The 19,333-nt window shown below is 44.1% G+C and overlaps 2 protein-coding genes across 8 annotated transcripts in view; both read left to right on the top strand.

Moving 5' to 3' along the window:
• ptk2aa (protein tyrosine kinase 2aa) overlaps positions 1–10,479 on the top strand; it is a 108,438-nt gene extending 97,959 nt beyond the window's left edge. For 6 of the 7 annotated variants that reach the window (XM_056297932.1, XM_056297935.1, XM_056297931.1 and 3 more), the window contains 7 exons: positions 980–1,042; positions 2,696–2,735; positions 2,967–3,070; positions 5,903–6,058; positions 6,903–6,983; positions 7,457–7,542; positions 7,733–10,479. In XM_056297932.1, the coding sequence (XP_056153907.1) occupies positions 980–1,042; positions 2,696–2,735; positions 2,967–3,070; positions 5,903–6,058; positions 6,903–6,983; positions 7,457–7,542; positions 7,733–7,859 (657 nt within the window). In that variant the 3' untranslated portion in view covers positions 7,860–10,479. The remainder of the gene's footprint in view (positions 1–979; positions 1,043–2,695; positions 2,736–2,966; positions 3,071–5,902; positions 6,059–6,902; positions 6,984–7,456; positions 7,543–7,732) is intronic. The other variant, XM_056297930.1, reaches the window with a different exon arrangement.
• Positions 10,480–13,317: 2,838 nt separating this feature from the next.
• Positions 13,318–18,284, top strand: rplp1 (ribosomal protein, large, P1). The gene is made up of 4 exons (XM_056298484.1): positions 13,318–13,536; positions 16,783–16,857; positions 17,446–17,557; positions 18,162–18,284. The coding sequence occupies exons 1-4, from the start codon at positions 13,465–13,467 to the stop codon at positions 18,242–18,244; spliced, it is 342 nt and encodes a 113-aa protein (XP_056154459.1). The 5' UTR covers positions 13,318–13,464; the 3' UTR covers positions 18,245–18,284.
• Positions 18,285–19,333: the final 1,049 nt, after the last annotated feature.

The following is a 19,333-nucleotide window of genomic DNA, read 5'->3' as shown; positions in this document are numbered from 1 at the left end:
CTGCTACCGTGCGGTCTTTTTTTTTTTTAACGTGGCGACATTTTTGGGGACAATATAACATACCTGGAGCGGGGATAGGGAGCGGCGTATTGGAGAAGAGTCAACGCGGTCGGTCGATGTGGTTTAAAACGGTGGTAAAACCGTGAGCCTGTCCGGGGAACTGCAGCTCGTGCGGTGGTGGATGGAAAAGTTTCGGTGTCGCCTGGTTGATACCTTTATATCTCTGTCCTGCCACGGAGCACCGTCAGTTGGTTGCTTTGATTGTTGCTTCAGAATTGTTATTTACATTGAGAGTTTTTGGGCACCAGGTGAAAGTAGCACACATGTTTTGTTTCTGTGTTAAGCTGCACCAGCCAAGTATAACCCTCCAGTACCCGTGTTGACAGAACAGTTGGACGGCCCTTTAAAGCTGTTTGACTGAGTGAAATGACACAGTAACACAACTGCTCTTACTGCTGAAGATGACATGTTGCTGATGTTTGGGACAAACTGGGACGTCGTAGTTTGCATGTGATTTTAAGTAAAATCACTCAGAAATACATCTCGATTCAATGTTCACGGGTTTCTGTTTTTTTTTTTCCCTCTTCTCTCTTTGTCACTCATTTCGCTCTCTTCTCTCTCGCTCCTCTCTCTCTGTCCCTCTCTCTCCTCTCTCCCTCTCTCTCCTCTCTCTTGCTCTTGCTGTCTCTCTCGCTCCTCTCTCTCTGTCCCTCTCTCTCCTCTCTCTCTGTCCCTCTCTCTCCTCTCTCCCTCTCTCTCCTCTCTCTTGCTCTTGCTGTCTCTCTCTCTGTCCCTCTCTCCTGTCTCTCTCTCTCCTCTCTCTTCCTCTCTCTCCTCTCGCTCACTCGCTCTTAACTCTCTCCCCTCTCTCTTCTCTCTTGCTTTCTTCCTCTCTCTCTCTCTGTCCCTCTCTCCTCTCTCTCTCTTGCTCTCTCGCTCTCACTCTCTCTCTCTCTCCTCTCCCTCTCTCTCTCTCTAGAAGGCAGACGCCAGAAACAGCAGAGGAAGCATTGACAGAGAAGATGGAACGCTACAAACGCCGGTCTGTCATTCTGTGTTTGTGTGTGTGTGTGTGTGTGTGTGTGTGTGTGTGTGTGTGTGTATGTGTGTGTGTGTGTGTGTGTGTGTGTGTGTGTGTGTGTCTGCGTGCATATGCACATGCAGCATATTCATGTAGAGGGACACGATCACATGATCAGAGAGCTCATGTGATCGTGTCCCTCGTTCACAGGGACAGACAGATGTGTAGCGTCCTCCAGTCTGAGTAACTGTGTATTTGTTTGTCTTCACATTGAAGAAGGGGCTCATTGTGAAGGTTGGGTTTTTGTGTCTAGCTGCCCTCGTCACAGCGGTTTGTACAGTCGAATTACAAGGCAGACAGAAAGACCCTACTTGACTCACTCACATTGGCACGTGCACACATGCATGCACACACACACACACACACATTTCAACACTTCAGTAAACTACACATCCATTAAACACACACTGGTGGAAAGAGGAGCGCCGGGGTAAAAACAGGACAAAATGGAAACAGAATTTTTGGCTGTGCTGAGAGAGAGCGAGAGAGAGGTGGAAAGAGAGAGGGGGCAAAGAGGGGTGGCGAGTTTAGAAGAGGGGGAGAGAACAAGCAGGATACAGGAAAGAGCTTGAGAGAGCAAGAGGAAGGGGAAGAGAGCTGAAGAGAGAGGCAGAATGAAAGACAGTAAAGAGAAAGTGAGGGGCAGGAAGAAAAACAGACAGACTGATGGAACGAGAGACTGAAAGCGAGAGGCTGTGAGAAAGAAGAGAGTATTTCTGTAAGTGTGCCACCAAGACTGCTGCCTACACACCGACCACATTACAAGAGGGCTCATGGGAACTGTAAAACCTTGAGCACAGCGGGATGCAAGTCTTAATTTGGGAGGTCCATTATGTCTTAAGGCTAAACCAGCTCAGCGACACACAAATCATCTCTCCTCAACTTGTAACTGTGAATATCTTTTGTCACAGGGACACTTCTCAGGCAATATAAAAATCATCTATCCATAGAATCAATAGCCATGGTATTGGCTGATGACATAGTGAGGTGGACTTGTCATAGGTGTGGGTTCATCCAGTATAGTCCAGAAACTTGGAAGGCAGAAAATTCACTTTTCTTTCTCTGTCCCGGTCTGTTGACAGTTCACACCTTGCTAGACTTGTGACTCCGCTAAGATGTGAGACACTTAACAGGGTTTCAAGTTGAATGGGAGTCTCATCTATCCAGAAAATCACTTCTCCGCCTACACAGAGATGATATATATATGTTGACAGTGTTATCTTATTGGGCTATGTGATCTAGAAAGACACATTTTCTGTTGGGGGGACGTTTAGTACAATACACAACACACCCTGTGATACAGCTACATATTTGAAGAGTGAATATGACACAGTGCTTTTACAATGACTTTTAAATTGATAACTGAAAAAGTGGCAGAACAGTTGGGATCCATTCACTAAACCCTAGTATACAATATAAGTATAATACCTAGTATAATTATACCTAGTATAAGTAGTTGGGATTCTGTCAAAGTTCACTGATATTGTAAAAACCTTGAAAATGTGTCATATCATTAACCTCGTGTGTGTGTGTGTGTGTGTGTGTGTGTGTGTGTGGGTGTGGGTGTGCGCGCGTGTGTGCATGCGTGCGTGCGTGTGTGTCTGCTGTCTGCAGGGTGGAAGCCAAAACATCTACCAGCCTGTGGGGAAACCAGGTCAGTGAAGTGGCCCGCTTCCAAACTCCATACTAGAATACCTTATATGCTGCAAAACTACACATTACACTGCACCAGAATAATACACACTACTACATCAGTGGCTCTAAACTCCTAGCGTCGTTTCCCACACTACAGACGGGTTTCTGCACTGCCAGTTGCCTTCACCCATTGTGCCAGGTCTAAAAAAATCTCCCTGTGTGTTTTTCTCTGTATCTCTTGCTCCTTCAGAACATGTGGTCCCCCCTAAGAAGCCCCCCCGCCCAGGAGCGCCATGTCACCTTGCCAATCCAGCCAGTCTCAGTCCTATAGACAGCTACAACGAGGGGGTTAAGGTATTGATACACACATATACACATAAACATGTCTGTGATAAGGACAAACGCACACAGCTGGCATGAGCATAGAAATAAATGTTTACGTATGCTCAAGTTAACAGTGTAGTCGGTGCACTTAAGATTCAATCTGTTCAAAGTGATCATAGAAATTAATGTTCAGTTTCCAATAATTAATCATAATTTTAAAAAAATTGCTAAAGAGTTCTTCATTCTGCCCTTATTAAAGATGCAAAGGGTAATTTCAACCTGATGCTGACCTGTTTTGCTCGGCAATGTGAATAACAAGTAATAAATCAAAATAGACACATGGCTTGGTGCCTCCTCATTAAGGCCATTGAACAGCAACCAAAATGCCCTGAGTAGCCCAGCTCCTGTGTTTTTATATGGGGTAATCTGGGGGGGTGAGTCCTTTCAGACCCTACTGACATTTACAAGTCATATTATGCTACATGAAAAGAGAAATATTTAATTAACATTGCACCTTTAAGCTCCTCACCTTGACATGTGAACGTCTGGTTGAACTGAGTTTGAGTGTGTTGATATCCTGTGTTGGGACGGTGGTGCAGCGGTTAGCGCGGTCGCCTCACATCCTGGGTTTGAGCCCCGGGGTAATCCTACCTTGGTGGGTCGTCCCAGGTTGTCCTCTGTGTGGAGTTTGCGTGTTCTCCCCGTGTCTACGTGGGTTTCATCCGGGTGCTCCAGTTTCCTCCCACAGTCCAAAGACATGTAGGTCAGGGGAATTGGCCATACTAAATTGTCCCTAGGTGTGTGTGTGTCGGCCCTGTGATGGACTGGCGGCCTGTCCAGGGTTTCTCCCCGCCTGCCGCCCAATGACTGCTGGAATAGGCTCCCGCATCCCGCAACCCTATGTCGGGTAAGCGGTTTGGATAATGGATGGATGGATGGATGGATATACTGTGTGCATGACTTAAGCAGCCCTACAAAGACACAGAACAGTTTGAATGAAGTGGTTTAAATGTTGCCTTCAATGTTTATTGGTACGATGCTGATGGGTTACATGTTATTATGTACCATGCTATGTCTCGCCTCCATTTGTCTTTGACCTAATTTGCTCTCCCTCTTCTCTCCCTGTACATTACTTCATTCTGTCTGTTGCAACCATCCATCCATCCATTTCTCTTTCTTCTTTCTTTGCCCCCCTTCAAATCTTTACCTCATTATTCTACCTGTCACTCCCAATAACCCCCCCCCCCCCGCATACCACCCACTCCCCAATAGCCATGGAGGGTAAGACAGTCTATGTGTATGTGTGTTACCATTGAAGAATAGTTAGACTAGGTAGTTACTAGTTATAATCACTAACCTGACACGGGATGGCTTGATTTTTTGAGCTTTAGTCTGTTGATTTCTTCACCAGAGGTTTGTCACAGTAGGGGGCACCAAAGATTCAGAAACGATACTTAAGCAAACCAAAGTGCTACTAATTAACATTGCTAGCATTCTTTATTGAAAATAACAGGCACTGCTGGTTACGAGCCAGTCACATGGCTTGCCGATCGGCAGCCATTGGTTTCACTGGGATTTAATGTCAGTCCTAATGGTACATTTTCAAGGTCGCTGAAGAGAAGATGCAGAAACCTTTTCACAATAGTGACAAACGCCTGTTGAGGAACAACTCAAGTTCAACAAGTCAAGTTATCCATTTAAGGTCACCTACCATAGATGAGTAGAGTAGACCGATCCATGGATGTATGTCGTTGTGTCTTTAGAAAAGACTTCAGTCACCAGTAGTTGTCATTATTAACATTGTATTAGGCTGTTTCCACTAGTCAAGAATCAATAGCCACCATACTGTTATATACTTCTTCTTCTTCTTCGGCAGTCCATCGAAATGATGATGACTGTGATGCAGTTTAAGCTCAGCAAACACGTCTGTAGGCCATCAGGCCCGCATTAGAGCGACAATATCATCCACCTTAGAAACCAAAGCAAGAAATTCTAACAAATAAGTGCATTTTCTATTTGCTGCCAGCTCTACACTAAAGCATTAGCTTGGTGTTCTCCATTTGAAGCGGTAGATCTTGGCCCTTTCCACAGTTTTCTCTCTCTCCTCTTGACTACTATACCCTAAACCGTTTTAGAAGATGTTTTGGAGCCCAGCATTAAAAAGAACTGATGGCTATTGGTGCATATTTAGTTTAAGACTCATCCAAGTTTTAGCAAAAAAAAAACAAAACTCATGGTTTGTAAATGAATCGAGTGTGTTAAACCAGCCCAGCTGTTATTGACCCTTAAAACACAACAAGTTTGGTGGTGAAACAAGAAATGAACTTAGAATGAACTTGTTGCAGACTGTAAAGAGTCACAGATGTGTTGAAGTGCGTAGTTTTCTGTGTATCTGGGGGGGGGGGCAGCTTTGTGCCCTTTTTCTAAGTTGTTAAATACCGCCACCTTGCGTTATATCTGTGTATCTACAGTTTACTCGGTTGGGCCACAGACCATCGTTTCCTTTTTAGGCCATATTTCAGTTTGATTAAAAAGAATCAAGTTAGGGGCGCCCGGGTAGCGTAGCGGTCTACTCTGTTGCCTACCAACACAGGGGTCGGTGGTTCGAATCCCCGTGTTACCTCCGACGTCGTCAGGCGTCTCTACAGACACAATTGGCCGTGTCTGCGGGTGGGAAGCCGGGTGTGAAGAGTAGGGTAATTGGCCAAGTACAATTGGGAAGAAAGGGGGGGGGATCAAGTAAGGATAACAGCGCAACAACTTCCTCTAACCCCTTTGGAAATACTACATCATACACATGGCACACATTGTATTAACGCTGGCCTCGTTCTGACTTTTCTCTTCTTCTCTGTATTCGCCTAGTTGCAGCCGCAGGAGATCAGCCCGCCACCCACCGCCAATCTGGATCGCTCCAACGACAAAGTATACGAGAATGTGACAGGACTGGTAAAAGCTGTAATTGAAATGTCCAGTAAGATCCAGCCCGCCGCCCCAGAGGAGTACGTTCCCATGGTCAAGGTAGGATCAACATGCTTCATTCCAACCAAAAACTGCAAACAACTCCGTGTTTCTACGAAACCTGGTTTAAAGAGACTGCTTCTCACTGGAAAAACAAGTCTAGTGTTCAGAAATACAATCACACCGACGCACAAAAGCAGATTTATTTGGAGTAGCATTTCACTGACATGTCTGCACTGATATTAAGAAGTATAATGAAAATAACCAAGGGCTTGTAAATCAGACCTACTCATAGGAACACCTCGAGGGTTTACTTTTTTGAAGGAAATTAAAGTATGTGTTCAACTTCATTTATTAAACCATGTAGGTTGAAAATGCTGCAGGAATCAGGAACACTTTTTTCATCATTTCGTTTCATTTACGAAATGTCGTTTCCCCCCAGCCCACAGCTGTGTAACACAAAGACCAACACACATCTAAAAACTACAAGAACACACATGTCAAACTACAAAAAAAAAATCACTGTCCAAGAGGACGAACGCCAGGATGACTGTCGGAACTGTCAGCGTGCATGGGCTAGCAGTTAGCTTAGCCTGCCCCACTTCCACGCCCTGTCAGACCGCCCTCGGTGTTTCCTCTTCGGGTGCAGCTCCAGGCAGGGAGTGTCTGGTTTAGAAACACAGAAGGTTTAAGCTCATTATTTGTATCTATGATGAACATATGGGCAAATGTATGACATTGTGGCACAAATTAGTGTTTAGCATAAACAAAACTCAGTAACGCAACAGATAACTTGTCTGAAGGTAGTATGCCAACACGTGATACAACATGCCTGCCTCAGTTTACAGATGGACATAATTATAAAAGATAGAAATGTTCAGATGTGTGTTTGTGTGTGTTGTAGGAGGTGGGTCTAGCACTGAGGACCCTGCTAGCAACAGTGGATGAGACGACTCCTGTGCTGCCAGCTAGCACACACCGAGAGGTAAGCACACACTTGGAAACAAACCGCCGGACACACGCTCCGCCTTTGCTCGTCTTCCTGATTACACTCCCCTCCCACGGTTCCATTTTGATGTCCATTTAAAATTATGTAACAAAATGGTGGCTCTTTCCATCCAAAACCACTCACAGCACCTTCAGTGGGTGCCCCCTGCCCGAGAGGAAACCGACCCTAATCTTCACTTCAGCGGTGCCATGATCCATCCGTTGACTTTCACAGCACCGTGTGGCATTTTGTTTAACACATATGACAGTCCATTCTGGAAGAGCCAGCTATGCCTCAGAAGCTGACAAAATATGTTTTATGTCATATATTTACATTTTCTTTGTAGAATATTTGTTCTGTGACCAAAAAAAAAAAATGTTTGGCTTGTGTTAAAGAAGAAAGGAGATGTTGAAGTCATGATTTGTTACAAATTGTTTCACAATATATTAACGTGTGATTTCATGTAACAGATTGAGATGGCTCAGAAGTTGTTGAATTCCGACCTGTCGGAGCTAATTGTGAAGATGAAGCTAGCCCAACAATATGTCATGACAAGGTCGGTACAAATAAACAGGATGTGTTATCTGCTCGACTATTTCCTATTTTAAAAAAAGGCTATTTACGATTAAAAAAGAAAGCTTAAGACTGGTTTATAGTAAACATGCTGATGGCAGCTCATGATCAGACTGACCACTGTTGATGACAAAAGATAAAGTCCATCTAACGGATATGTGTGTCCTCCGTAGCTTACAGCAGGACTACAAGAAACAGATGTTAACAGCTGCTCACGCCCTCGCCGTCGATGCCAAGAACTTGCTGGACGTTATCGACCAATCACGGCTCAAGATGATCTCCAATCCCCACCCACACTAGCCCAGGTTCCCCGGGCCAGAGGGGAGGGGCCAGGAGATTCTGACACATTCAACGCAGAGGGAGGAAGCGAGAGGGGGGAGGAGTCTGTCGAGGTGGACGATGAAAAGTACGGCGACGCCGCAGCCGATCGCCAGAAAAGCGTACAGGCGGGTTCACGAACAAATGGGTGGGGGGAAATCCAAACGCACGGCATACATGAAGGACGACAAATAAGAGTACCCGTGTGGCTTCTCCCTCTCCGCCTCTCCTTCTCCGCCCCTCCTCTCCCGCTGACAGACCTTCATTATATAAACTCCTCAAGTTTTCTCTCTGGCTACGTCCACGTTCGGTTTATATTTAGCCGTTTTGTTATTTCATTGTCTTGTTTGGTTCTTCATCCAGAGAAAAGCCCTTCCATCCACCCTCTTTTCCAGGACATGTGTAGGAATCCTTTATTACTCGTTTTTATCAAGGAAAACCGTTTTAACAAGGCAGTCAGGCAAAGGACTGCGATGTCCCGGGTGTCCGACAGCGACTTCTCGGTCAAGCTCAAAAGTGCACATTTGCCCTACAGCCTTTAGGGGGCGCTACACGTGAAATGGCTCTCTTGAACGATTGCGAGGACGTTTGTGGTGGACACGTACTTTATAAACGATTTTCCCGACACAGCAAACACTACATAACTCCACCTGCACGGGAGGCCAAAACTGGAACTGAAGAGCGAGTATGAGGATGAAGACGATGCTGACTCTTACAGCGCGTTTATTATAATACCATTAATGATTATTATTCTTAGTAGTAGTGCTATCGTCAGAACTGACCTACTCTGTCTTTATTTTCCAGTCTTCCTGTCTTTCACAGCGTTCTACCGCTCTCACTACAGAATTGTACGGGCAACAGCTATTGATTTTACAAGCCCGTGAGTGTAAATTCATTTCTCGTGACATTTTATTTCTAAGGCATTTTCTGGAGCGAAGCCAGCGGACTGTCTAGCTATCTCTCAATCTCAGGCGCCTGGAGACGTGAAAATGAAAAATATGAAAACTGAATTCTATTTCTTTCTCCTTTTTTTTTTCATGGAAGAACACTAAAGAATGCCACAGGCCACTTTTTTAAGTTAACTACATAGTAAATATACAAAAAGATATATTTTTAACTCTTCCCTGAGGCATGATTTATTGCTGATGGAAGGAAGGGGAGAGATGAAAGCTTAAAAGGGGGGTTATGGGGGTGATTGGAGGAGAAAAGTAAGGACTATGGGGCGGTCTGTGAGGAAGGGGATTTTTCAGCTGCGGCGGACTCGGCTGGCGCGGGGGTTAACTGTCAGATACCTGCATGAAAAATTGTGATTTTTAAAACTGAGACACAATCTCTCTTTTTCTTTTTTATTCACATGAACTGTTCATTCATTTCTCGTTGAAATTCAGTTGAACAAAAAAAGGTAAAAAAATACCATACACGTGTTTACTTGTTGATTTCTTGTCAGTATTTTGAGGCCTTTGTTGTTGTTTGTTTGCTCTTGTTGTTGTTTTGTGAATTCCTCGAACTCTTGACACATGGTCGCTCTAAAATCCCATACGTCACACTACGTCCCAGGGACTGGAGTGTTTAAAACAACCCCCCAGTTACCTGCCAGGTAAACTGCTGGCATGAGTCAACAATACAGATTAAAGTTGGTCTGCATTTGACCCCAGACACAGACTTTCCTGAACAAATCATCACATTTCCATGAACCATTAGTAGAAATATTTAAGTGTAATATACATAATTTATAGTTATTCTCATATTTCATATTTATTTATTTTCGAGTTATATATTTATTATGTATTATTTTTGTGGGCTTTTATTTTTCAATTAGCGAATTCAAGTAGTCTGATGCATAGCTGTCGCATTACTCGAGCTCATACATGTCAAATTACCCATTTCTGCTCCTCGGTTCATAGAAAGAATCACATCCATGGCTGAGAATTTCAAACTTCAAACTTCTCTGAAATTTGTGCACCAGAGATGCCTACTGCGCTGGAAATATCCACCTAAACAGTGTGCGGTGTGAGCTTTTAGATGCACCTTGTGTCAGGGCTAGGTCCAGCTGCCCAGCATATTTTGGTTTTTCATTCAAATTTTGAACATGTTTTACTTTTGATATCTAGTATGTAATCCAGATTACAGTGGAATAAATGGGGATTCGTTATTTGCCATAATGAAGTTGAACTGCCACTGCATTTGTGATAATGACCTGACAGAACTGAACGTCCCTCGGATGCTTTACCTGTGTCTAGATAGTGGCACCCGAGAGTCCTTTGAGAAAATGTGCCGGTGATGCATTCGCAGGTCACAGTAAACCGTGGCTTCTGCAACATATGGGCCAAATGTCAGAAGGAGCCATTGGCTTGTCGAAAGTGGGGTTGAGCGTTGATTCTCAGCGCTCTCTTTATCTCTCCTTCCTCATTTTCTCCTCCATCCTTCTCTTCCCCTACCACCTACCTTCCTCTTCTTCTCCTCTCCTTTATGATTCCCTCTTCTCTCTCCAGTCCACCATTCCTACTCTCTGAGGTCAGCAGTATCCTCAGGGAGGAGTCACATGTACAGTTCCTAAACCAGGCAAATAAATAAAAACACTGCTATTATTATGAAACTCTCATTTTTGTCGTCTGGCTCTTTAATTTGTTCTCTCAAGTCAGTTGATGGTGCCCTCGCTCTTTGATTTTATTACAGGGTAAGAGTCTATCAGCTTGGCACATCTGGACTTGCCAGTATTTTCCCCACTCTTCCCTGTAAAAATGTTGTAGATCCGTCAGATAGTGAGGGCATCTTCCTGTGCACAGCCCTCTTCAGGTCACCCCACAGATTTCTATTGAATTCAGGTCTGGGCTCCGGCTGGGTAATTCCAAAACAATCAGAAGATCTTGTGCCAAAAATCGACTGGTATTTGGATCTATTCATGATTCCCTCCACCTTGACTAAAGCCCCAGTTGTGGCTGAAGGAAAGCAGCCCCAAAGCCTGATGTGTGATGTGCTGTGTTGTTTTTGGCATTATGGATAAAAAGTTCAACCTTGGTCTCATCAGACCATAACACATTTCCCCACATGGTTTTGGGAGACTAAATGTATCTTTTTTGCAAAGTTTAGCTGGGCTTGGATGATGTGTCTTGCCACCATACCCCATAGCCCAGACATATGAAGAATATGGTAGATTTTGTCACATGTAGGGAGCAACCAGGACTTGGCAGAAGTTCCTGCAGCTCCTTTAATGCTGCCGTAGGCTTCTTGGTGGCCTCCCTGACCAGTTTTCTCATCAGTTTTGGGAGGGATGTCCTGTTCTTGGTAATGCCAGTGTTATGCCATATTTTCTGCACTTGTTGATCTTTGTCCTCGCTGTGTTTCATGGCATATCTAATGCCTTGGAAAAACTTTGTACCCCTCTCCTGATTGATACCTTTCAACAATGAGATCCTGTTCATGCTTTGTAAGCTCTTCGTGGACCACGGCTTTTGCAGCTGGATGCAACCAAGAAGATGCCAGGAAAATCCTACAGGAACAGCTGAACTTTATTTGGGGTTAATCAGAGTCACTTAACTGATGGCAGGCGTGTACTAACTACTATTTACCATGAGTTTGAATGTGATTGGTTAATTCTGAAGGCAGCCACATCCCCTACTATAAAAAGATATGCACACGTATGCAACTAGGTTACTGTATGTTTTGTACTTCTTTTTTTTCCCTAAAATTTTTCTGATTGTTTTTCACTTTATTTTATAGGTTGCAATTTTTAAAAAAAAAGATGGGAAAAGTTTTGACACGATTTATCTTGGTTTCATTTTTCACATCACGAAGCCCGCACATTTTAGAAAGAAAGCCACTTTATTTTGTCATTGTACAGGTTACAATGAACTGTTTCCTGTATTTAACCCATGCTATTTTATAGGAGCAGTGGGCAGCTGCAGCACAGCTGCAGCACCTGGGGACCAACTCCAGTTCTTCTTTCCATTGCCTTGGTCAGGGGCACAGACAGGAATATTAAGTCAAGTCAAGTCAATTTTATTTGTATAGCCCAATATCAGAGTTTACACATTTGCCTCAAGGGGCTTATGCATGTCTTTTTGATGGTGGGAGGAAACTGGAGCACCCTGAGGAAACCCACGCAGACACAGGGAGAACATGCAAACTCCACACAGAAAGGACCTGGGACGACGGCCTGGGGTTCGAACCCGGGACCTTCTTGCTGTGAGGCAGTAGTGCTAGGCGGGCATGGTGGCCCAGTGGTTAACAGTGGTGTGTAGACTTTTTATATCCACTGTGCCTCTTTCCTTCTGACAGTTATGTTTTTGACTGTTTGCTTAACCTTTTATACTTTCCTGTCAGGCTCAGACTTTGTTTGAGACAACCCAAAAACCAACTGACCACCTCTTCCTCTTTCCACAGACACAGGCTCTGGTCTCTGTCCTGTATTCTTCTTCTTTTTTTTTATTCCTCACATCTCATTTAATTTCACATTTGACAGACACTTCACTCGACGTTCCCATGCATCCTGGAAAAACCTGGAAATTTATAGACTGGTTTTCCAGTCATGGAAAACACCTGGAAAATTATCAAATTGATCAATTGTCCTGGAAATACTGTAGTGTAGAGGTCATGGATAATTGGTTGTATCACCCACTAAAACTGCCTATATCTTTCCCCATAAAGTTTAGCTGGAATCACAGACGTTCAGCCACTGAGGAAACACACGAGTGCTTCCAGTTCAGCGGTTGGTTACACAGTCCGGAGCCTCTCATTGATGGTAAACATCAATAATATGACCTTCCAACGGCTGTGATGTATAGCCAAGCGAAACAGTCCTGGGAAATGCTTTCTTTATAAGACTGGAGGCCTGGAATTGTGTAACTTCCCATCAACAGTTCTGTCACCTTCATGGGAAAAATGTGCCATTTTGTCACCCAGGTCCTGAAAAAGGCCGTTCTTAACGCTGATACCAGCAATCACTACGGACACAAGTCCAGCCTCCCTCTCCTGAGGAAAACGCGATTCCGCTTGTCTCCCTACGGTGGCCGACAAGGGTTAACTGAGACGCGCTAGGCCGTTGCAGTGCGTTTGGCCCTTGTCGGCCACCGTATGTCTCCAGTGTGTAAACTATAAACACACACACACACTAAAAAGTCACCACCACCCCTCCATGTTTCTGCTCCGACCGCAATCCGGAGCCACAGAAACCTTGTAAATCATTATTTTGAGCGGTTATACCTTACATTAAATCAAGCACCATGTACACGTTGTCATTACGAAAATAATATAAGGGTAATCAACAAAAAAACGAATATTAAAAAAAAAATGCGGGCGCTGAACCGAGTCAGTAAACGCCAGCGCCCCCCCCCGCCCCCCCCCCCATACTGACCAGGACGCTAACGTCGGTAGTAGTTGTACGTGCGTCATGACGTTGAACCAACGTAGAGTATTTAACAGAACCTCCCGCCCTCCAACCCTCCCTTTCCGCTGATACCCGTCGGTATAGGAAGTCACTGTGCCTAAGGTGCTCGGTTCTTCATCTGAAGCTAAGGCCCTCAATCCGGCGACTAGCACCCTTAAATTTAGGCATCCGACGCCCGAATAAAAAAAATTAAAACCTAAAATGGCCTCCGTGTCCGAGCTTGCCTGCATTTACTCCGCTCTCATCCTCCACGACGATGAAGTCACCGTCACTGTGAGTCTCCATCTTCCACTCAGTTCCGTTGTTTCCAGTAGGCGCCAGTACGTTGTTCTTACCCGGGACGCCAGGCGGGAAGCGCGCTGTGCGTGTCCGTCGAGCCGCGGCCTGATCGAACGTGTTTTCTCTTTGCGTGAGATGTGTTACATTTAAACTCGTCCCGGCTAAAATGGCGGCGTGCTTGTGCTAGGGTAGGCCCACGTTGTTCACCAGAGCGGCTCGGCCGTGTTCTGTATCGCCGGTGCGGCTGCTTGTCATGTGAAGCGAGGTGTTGATGGGCAGACTGAGAAATCGCGACTAAAGTGATTAAAGTCGTGCACCCTGTCTGTAAGCCGTGTGTCTTTGTGTCGGTATTCTGTTTACACTTGAGGCTGATCATATGGCAGATTAGTTGCTCATGGGCTCCGGTCTCAGTTCAAGGAGTCGGTAGTTCGGTTCTGCTACAGGTACTCCTGTCAGCAGGGCACACGTGGTTGCTGCAGAATCCGTTACTACCACTACTCCTGCATAATATCAAGGCTTATTGGTCAGCATATGGCAACGGGTCACATGTGCCTTTTTAAACTAAGTCGTTCATCTTTCCATTGTAAAAATCCACGTGACTGTAAATAGTGGTTAATGAAGGAGTAGATGCTGAACATGGAAACCCATCAGCCAGTATGGGATCTGTACAAATGTCTGGCACCCTGGCCTTCATAAGGCAGTCTCTCACTTTGCAGATCGTGTTGTCTCTCCTTCCAGTTCATGGTGTTCTACAAAGATTCATGGCACATACGTATATCAGGACTGTCACAGTGCTTTACAGAAAATGTCATTCAAATACTTAAGGGAACAACAGTCACAATATGAAGGTCAAACAAAGGTGAATCGGTTCATCTGGACACACAGAGGTCACTTAGATGAATGATGAAACGTTTCTGTCAGTGAATGTTGTGTCCAGATGAACTGATTCAACTTCCTTTGATTTTCCTACCTGGATTATTGAGCATGCATAAAGACAGTCATATGAATGGTTTTATGTGCCAGCTTAATTTACACATACAAATAACTTGTTTGCTCACATGGGTCAAATAAGGTGCAAGATTACATCCTACCTCACTGAAAAGGAATCTTAAGTAGCAGTGAGTATTAGTATTATTAAATAAATATTGGTTGGAAAGCAAAAGCTGGTGTATAAATCTGGGACGTTGTTTCATAGGTTTGGAATAGAAGAGCTTGGAGATGGGTTGCAGTAGCAATAGGTGGTCTTGGCTGACCTGTACATAGCCTGGCTCTGTGCCATGAGGTAGTCTGAGTATGGCAATTTTGAAGGTGTGAATGGGCTTGATGACTGTATGCAACATTGTCATGGAATTTGTTCAGTGGCCACAGTTTCATGCTTGAGATCTCCTGAGATTAGGGATGGGGTGATGTTATCGGGTTAATTGTAAATGGGGATAAAAGTGAATATTGTCTCGAATGACATGAGAAAGATCTCTGCTATAGTTGAGTCGCGTGATCATAAAACAGTTTACAGTAAGGTTGGACTGTTTCTGACTTGGGAGGTTTTTTTTTCTCTCAGCAGCCGGTTGCACCAGCAGAGTTAATGTACAAAATAAATACACACAAGAAATTAATACAAATACTTTATTGAAAAATACACCACCTACTTAACGGGGTACATTCATGTAGGGCAGCTATCAACAGGCTTGTATGAAAGGTGAAAAGAAGAAAAGTTGAAATAATTATTACAAACTTGATAGACGTAGGTCTTTCCCCTTCTGACTCAGAGGGCTGGAACAATTGAATCAGCATAATAACATGCAGGCTACTACTACTTTGGGCTGCTCCCATTAGGGGTCGCCACAGCGTAACAATAACATGTGGACTACTGTACAGCAAATGCCATATTTCCTGTTGACATCGTATGGTGCCACTGATTGGCTTGAAACTATAGAAACGTTATTAAATGCTACAATATTTTGATTAAGGATCACTTGACGCACTACTAGTTAAGTTGCATCTTAAATGATTGTGGTGCAACCAAAATCAAGTGCAGCGCTACTTTGAAACTAGCTACTCCCAACATAAGGTTAGGATGGGGGTTTTTTTGCGGGGTGGCGGGGGAAAAACTCATTAATTTTAGCTAATTGATTATGGTCCAAGATCAGGAGATGGCTGTAGAGAATGAATGCAAGTCAGTTAGTTCAGTCCCCTGCCACCCTGCAAAAAAAAACCTTGCCCGCTGCAGCCCTGTAACAGTGCAGGAGATTTTGTTGGCCATAAGAGGGCAAGTTGTCATCAGGATTACCTGCTGGGTGTTGGTGAGAGTCTGATGCCTTGTCCACAGTAATACGAATATTTTGCGAAACGAACGTTTACCTCTGCATCTTGGCCTCTCATCATATCGTCCCACCCCTACTGGAGATTGTGACTCTCAAGAACTGAAGTATTGAGGACTTTTTCTCAACTAGAGTCATCTGTGCTATCTTAAAGAGTATTGAGCTCTTGGTGGTTTTGGCCAGAGTAGGGAGCCAACTGCTGGACTTCCTGTCAGTATGTCCACTGGTCCCTGTCAATTTGCACAGCCATCTGCAATCCTCTGGGCTGTTGACGTAGTGGTCCTTGGCGTAGTGCAGAACATGCATTGCTGTGGTGGGTCAGTGACTTGTGTTTGCCTCCCGAGCATCCATGTGCCATTGTCCATCTTCTTGGGGAAATAGGTGATTCGCTGACAGGATCAGGTACGGTCACCTGGGAAAGCTCGGCCTGTAGGAATTTCCGCGAAATGAGGTTAATTGCAGAGATAAAATCAGCTAAAATTACCCTGTTGTAGCTTCCCAGGCTGTTAAGTTGGGATAGGATGAAGCACAGGGGTGTTGAAACAGTTATGACTTTCGGTGATCTATTCACACAGGTCAGAGCAACAGGTCTACTAGTCATACAGGCATTTGCTCCCTGGCTTCTGTGGGGACAAGTACCATGGTTAAGTCTTTTAAAGTATGCAGGAGTAGGAATTGGCAAGGTGTCAGTGAAATGCGAATGTCTCAGTGCAAACAGGAGAAAGAGCTGGGATGTCATATTCCTTAAGCATTTTCAAGAAAATGTGGACATTCTACTAGTGGCTTCGTTTTATGACGATAAGTGCATAACTGTTATCTACATTGTTCACTGAAGTGAATTCTATCCTTGTCCCTGTCCTCTGTAAATGGTGTGTTCCAACTTTTGCATCAAGTTTAACCATTTCCTTTTTTTTTTATTTAGGAGGACAAGCTGAATGCCCTGATCAAGGCTGCCGGTGTCACTGTTGAGCCCTTCTGGCCCAGCCTGTTCGCCAAGGTGAGACACCGTAGTCAATACAACATGCACAAAGTATCACAAAACCATTCCAGGTTTAAAGTTTGGAGAGAAGAAACTCAGTTTAACTTGAATAGGGACAATTCCTGTTCAACTAGGACATTTGTAGTCAGCCAACGTAGTCATTTTCTTTCTTTACTGTGTCAAAAGAACATGTAGTATATTTATTAATGGTCACATTAGCAGGAGAGTCCTTGTGCTATACTCGAAGTAGTAAATGAGGGGGGCAGAGTAGGGGGACTTGTCTGTTGTGTACTTTTTGGCAGTATCAACAGTTATGTGCATATATGTGTTGTCCTATTAATTGAAGGTTCTCTTGGGTGTCGATATAGGCAGTCTGAAGTTAAATGTGTAACTGTATTTATTTTTTTTTTTTTTGTATTTCATTGTGGTAACAGTAAGTTAGTGGCTGTGTCTACTGTGTTGCATCAAGGCACTCTGATGTCCCTGTACCGTGCACACTTATATATTCCCCTTCATGACTTTTTGGTACATTATCCCCCCACCATTTGTATATTTAGCACTGAGGTGTATATTTAACGCTGATGTGTGATGTTACACATCTTGTAGGCGCTGTCCAGCGTTGACATCGGCAGTCTGATCTGCAACGTCGGAGCCGGAGGCGGCGCTCCAGCTGGAGCCCCTGCTGCAGGAGGAGCCGTCGCTGCAGGAGACGCTCCAGGTAACTCGATTTAAAACTTTTTGCTAAGATTCTTGGTCCAGTTACAAAAGGTGGGCTAGTCATCTGAGTTGAACAAAGGAAGGGTATGTGAAGGGTATCTTGAATTAATGCTCAAAAGCAGTGGGGAAGTAGAATATTAATTATTTTGGCAATGAAAAAGATGGTCTTGTGTCGTGTCAACAGAATATCTCCAAACTTGGTATATGAGAAACTGCTACAAGTACTCTTACTGCTGCCATTATACTTTGGTTGCCTGTATTGGGCAATCTTCCTGGGTATGAATGGCTTTACAAAGTTTGCCAACGCATGTGGGCACAAAAAAACAGGGACTGAAGAAAGTTTGTTAACTCGGTGGCTCCCAATCCAGTCCTCGGGTGTAGTGATCTATCAGGCAGAATAGAAAACCAGCAGTAATGGGGACTGAACTGAGAACCGCTGGGGTAACTAGCTAGGTTATTACAGTACTCTGGCAAGCAATGGATGTGTCTCAAAGGGTTCACAAGGCCACCCTTTTTGAACTGACATTTTGAATCAGCAGTGAGTAAAATGGTTAATTTGCACATTACCTGTGACTAACTCCATCCCTTGCTGTTTGCCCCTGCAGCCAAGGAGGAGGAGAAGAAAGAGGAGAAGAAGGAAGAGTCCGAGGAGTCTGATGACGACATGGGCTTTGGTCTTTTTGATTAAGAACTGTTTTTGTAAAAACAATAAAAAAACTAAAACGAGAGCACTGGTTTTGTCGTTTTTCTGCATGAAAGTCATCAATGTCAGTATAGTTTTTTATTAAAGCACTAAATTCAACAACTTCACCACACGGGTTTTTCTTTTTAAGGGGTTTCAAAATGACGGAATTATGCTGTTGTAGAAACCTATGATTGTTGTATTAATTGCTTGGTATTTGTGGAGAAGATTAATTTGTTGAACTGGGGTTACTGCATCCCAGCTGTCAACACCTTTGGGTCTTGAGTCCCTATGAAAGTCAGTTTGGCAAGTTATCCCGTGACTGGCAGGACACTGAGAATGCAACAGAAGACTGGATGGAGCATAAGCAAGTGCACATTTTCTATTTGCTTAAAATGCCACCAGTTAGGATATGAAGTTGCGTTCTGCAAGAGTTTAGCATGTGTCACTCAAATGCAAATTAAGCGATGTTGACTCAGACTGCAGATTTTGACCATTACATTCTAACACAGGCAAGCTTACCAAAGCTTCCAATTAGTCACCGGGGCCAATGCTGTGTAGAGAGAGAAGTTGCAGTCAAGTTTGTTGGAACTGGATGTGTAACTTTCTTAACTGAACTGAAAGACGATGCATGAGGGAATGGGAAACGAGTCGCCTTCTCTAAACGAAATGTAATTATGCACATTTGACTAGAATTTAATACGTTATCCCAGTGACGGTGCTGAACATACCTTTTTTCCCCCCAAAGCTGATAAACGTACTGATGGTGAGTTCCCTGAAACGTCACCAGGAGAACCAGAGACTCTTCTGAGGCCCTGGGGACTGGACTTGTGAACTCTGATAATCTAGAACAATATGTAAATATAGTATTTTACATGTAAATGAGGTGAGCTGTATTCCATAACTGCTAACAAAGTGTCCCGTGACTCGTCCAGGGTGTCGTCACTGTGTCCACATGCTGTCCCACACTGTCAGTGGAAGAGCGGCTCGTTAGGACCACATCAAGTCTTGTTTTCAGTTTTTGAAAGAATCTTGCACATCTTCAGATATCCAGATGAATTAGTTTTTCATCTTGATAAAGTCCACGCCGACTCT

This window comes from Lampris incognitus, chromosome 18 (genome assembly GCF_029633865.1).
Source record: "Lampris incognitus isolate fLamInc1 chromosome 18, fLamInc1.hap2, whole genome shotgun sequence".
NCBI classification, from domain to species: domain Eukaryota; kingdom Metazoa; phylum Chordata; class Actinopteri; order Lampriformes; family Lampridae; genus Lampris; species Lampris incognitus.
This window is presented reverse-complemented; position numbering and strand designations above follow the sequence as displayed.

What these genes read in the sequence shown, in the direction of transcription:
- rplp1 (XM_056298484.1), top strand. Translation starts at nt 13,465, where the DNA reads ATGGCCTCCGTGTCCGAGCTTGCCTGCATTTACTCCGCTCTCATCCTC. An exon ending in ACGATGAAGTCACCGTCACT is followed by an intron (nt 13,537 to 16,782) that starts GTGAGTCTCCAT and finishes TTTTTTATTTAG; the next exon opens with GAGGACAAGCTGAATGCCCT. An exon ending in CGCTGCAGGAGACGCTCCAG is followed by an intron (nt 17,558 to 18,161) that starts GTAACTCGATTT and finishes TTGCCCCTGCAG; the next exon opens with CCAAGGAGGAGGAGAAGAAA.